The sequence below is a fragment of the Rhagoletis zephyria genome, unplaced genomic scaffold, assembly GCF_001687245.7.
Source record: "Rhagoletis zephyria isolate East Lansing unplaced genomic scaffold, Rhagoletis_zephyria_1.1 Rzeph_scaffold_54696, whole genome shotgun sequence".
Classification (NCBI taxonomy): Eukaryota; Metazoa; Arthropoda; class Insecta; order Diptera; family Tephritidae; genus Rhagoletis; species Rhagoletis zephyria.
The window spans coordinates 553-1,843 of NW_016211748.1; the positions used below are offsets into that span (position 1 = coordinate 553).

Genomic DNA, 1,291 nt, shown 5'->3' on the forward strand with positions numbered 1-1,291 from the left:
AAAATACTTACAAAGTACATACGAAATTACAGTTTGAAGTTTATGCGAAGTTGTGCGAAGTTATGCGAAGTATGCATAATCAGACCATTACTCTGAAAACTTTAAGACTATTAGGCTGAGTACAGAAGTTTCCCTCACTAACCAGCCTGTAAAATATTCAAAGTTTATTGTTACAAAGGGCATCTCTATCTCCTGACTCACCGGTGCACATACACAGCGGATACATATTTTTTAAACTGCCTTGGAAAAATACTAGACCATTCAGAAACCAGAGCTACGTTTTTATAAATAAAGCATGTATACTTTAAATCAATGGAAGAGATTAAAGCTTTGTATATTAGGTGTCCCGCCATGCTGGTGCCACGTCTTGGATGTTGAGTAGAGGATAAAGGTTCGGTGTAGGCTTCTTTGTTGAGGATTTGGATTGAAGTGAAACTCCACAAAGTGAATTGAAAAACCTTCACAAAAAAAAATTTGACACATGAGACGCAATGTCTTTCTCCCTTCTTTTCGTGTTCTCTTTGAACATTAGATGGTGTATTAAGCCAGCACCGTCGTTTCACTTTCAATTACACTAACTTTATGATCAGTTAGTTATATTTCTCTTGATTCTAAAAATTATTTCAAAATGCAATTGTTCGTAAATATTTTCTCTATCTCTTCTCTACAGGAAGTTCAAGTGCCCATTATGTCGCAAGAGGACTGTCGTAAATCACGCTATGGCCCAACACGCATAACAGACAACATGCTCTGCGCTGGATTCGATGAGGGCAAGAAGGACTCCTGCCAGGGCGATAGTGGAGGACCGCTGCACGTTGTGGCGCCAGGTACCCGAGAACATCAAATTGCCGGCGTGGTGTCTTGGGGCGAGGGTTGTGCCAAGGCTGGCTTTCCAGGCGTTTACGCACGCGTCAATCGCTATGGCAGTTGGATTAAGACGGTGACAAGAAATGCTTGCCTCTGCCATTCGGAGACGAAGAAGATAAAGAAACTTTAAGGGGGAAGGAAGCGGGACAAAAACGTGAATGATTTGGAAAGTTTGTGCAGCGCAAAGAAAGCGGCTTGTGGGTGGGGCGGTTATACTACTTGTATTTTTATGTAGGTCAGCTTAGCTGTAGTTTGTGTAGGCCTAGGCTAGTTTTCACATTTTTTGCTTATTTGTTTTATTTATTTATTTATTACTTTTAATAAACAGCATGAATTATAATTGCGACTTTCAAATGAAGCCGGATTTCGCAAAAACGATTTTTCGTTTCGTTTTGACCAATTTGGGAACTTTCCTTCCAGCTGT

At 40.4% G+C, this 1,291-nt stretch overlaps 1 protein-coding gene across 1 annotated transcript; it reads left to right on the forward strand.

Moving 5' to 3' along the window:
* Positions 1-670: 670 nt before the first annotated feature.
* LOC108356148 (trypsin 5G1-like) lies at positions 671-1,128 on the forward strand. The gene has a single exon (XM_017607278.1). The coding sequence runs from the start codon at positions 689-691 to the stop codon at positions 995-997; it is 309 nt and encodes a 102-aa protein (XP_017462767.1). The 5' UTR covers positions 671-688; the 3' UTR covers positions 998-1,128.
* The last annotated feature ends 163 nt before the right edge of the window (positions 1,129-1,291 follow it).

Coding starts and splice junctions, on each gene's coding strand:
- LOC108356148 (XM_017607278.1), top strand. CDS start 689: ATGTCGCAAGAGGACTGTCGTAAATCACGCTATGGCCCAACACGCATA.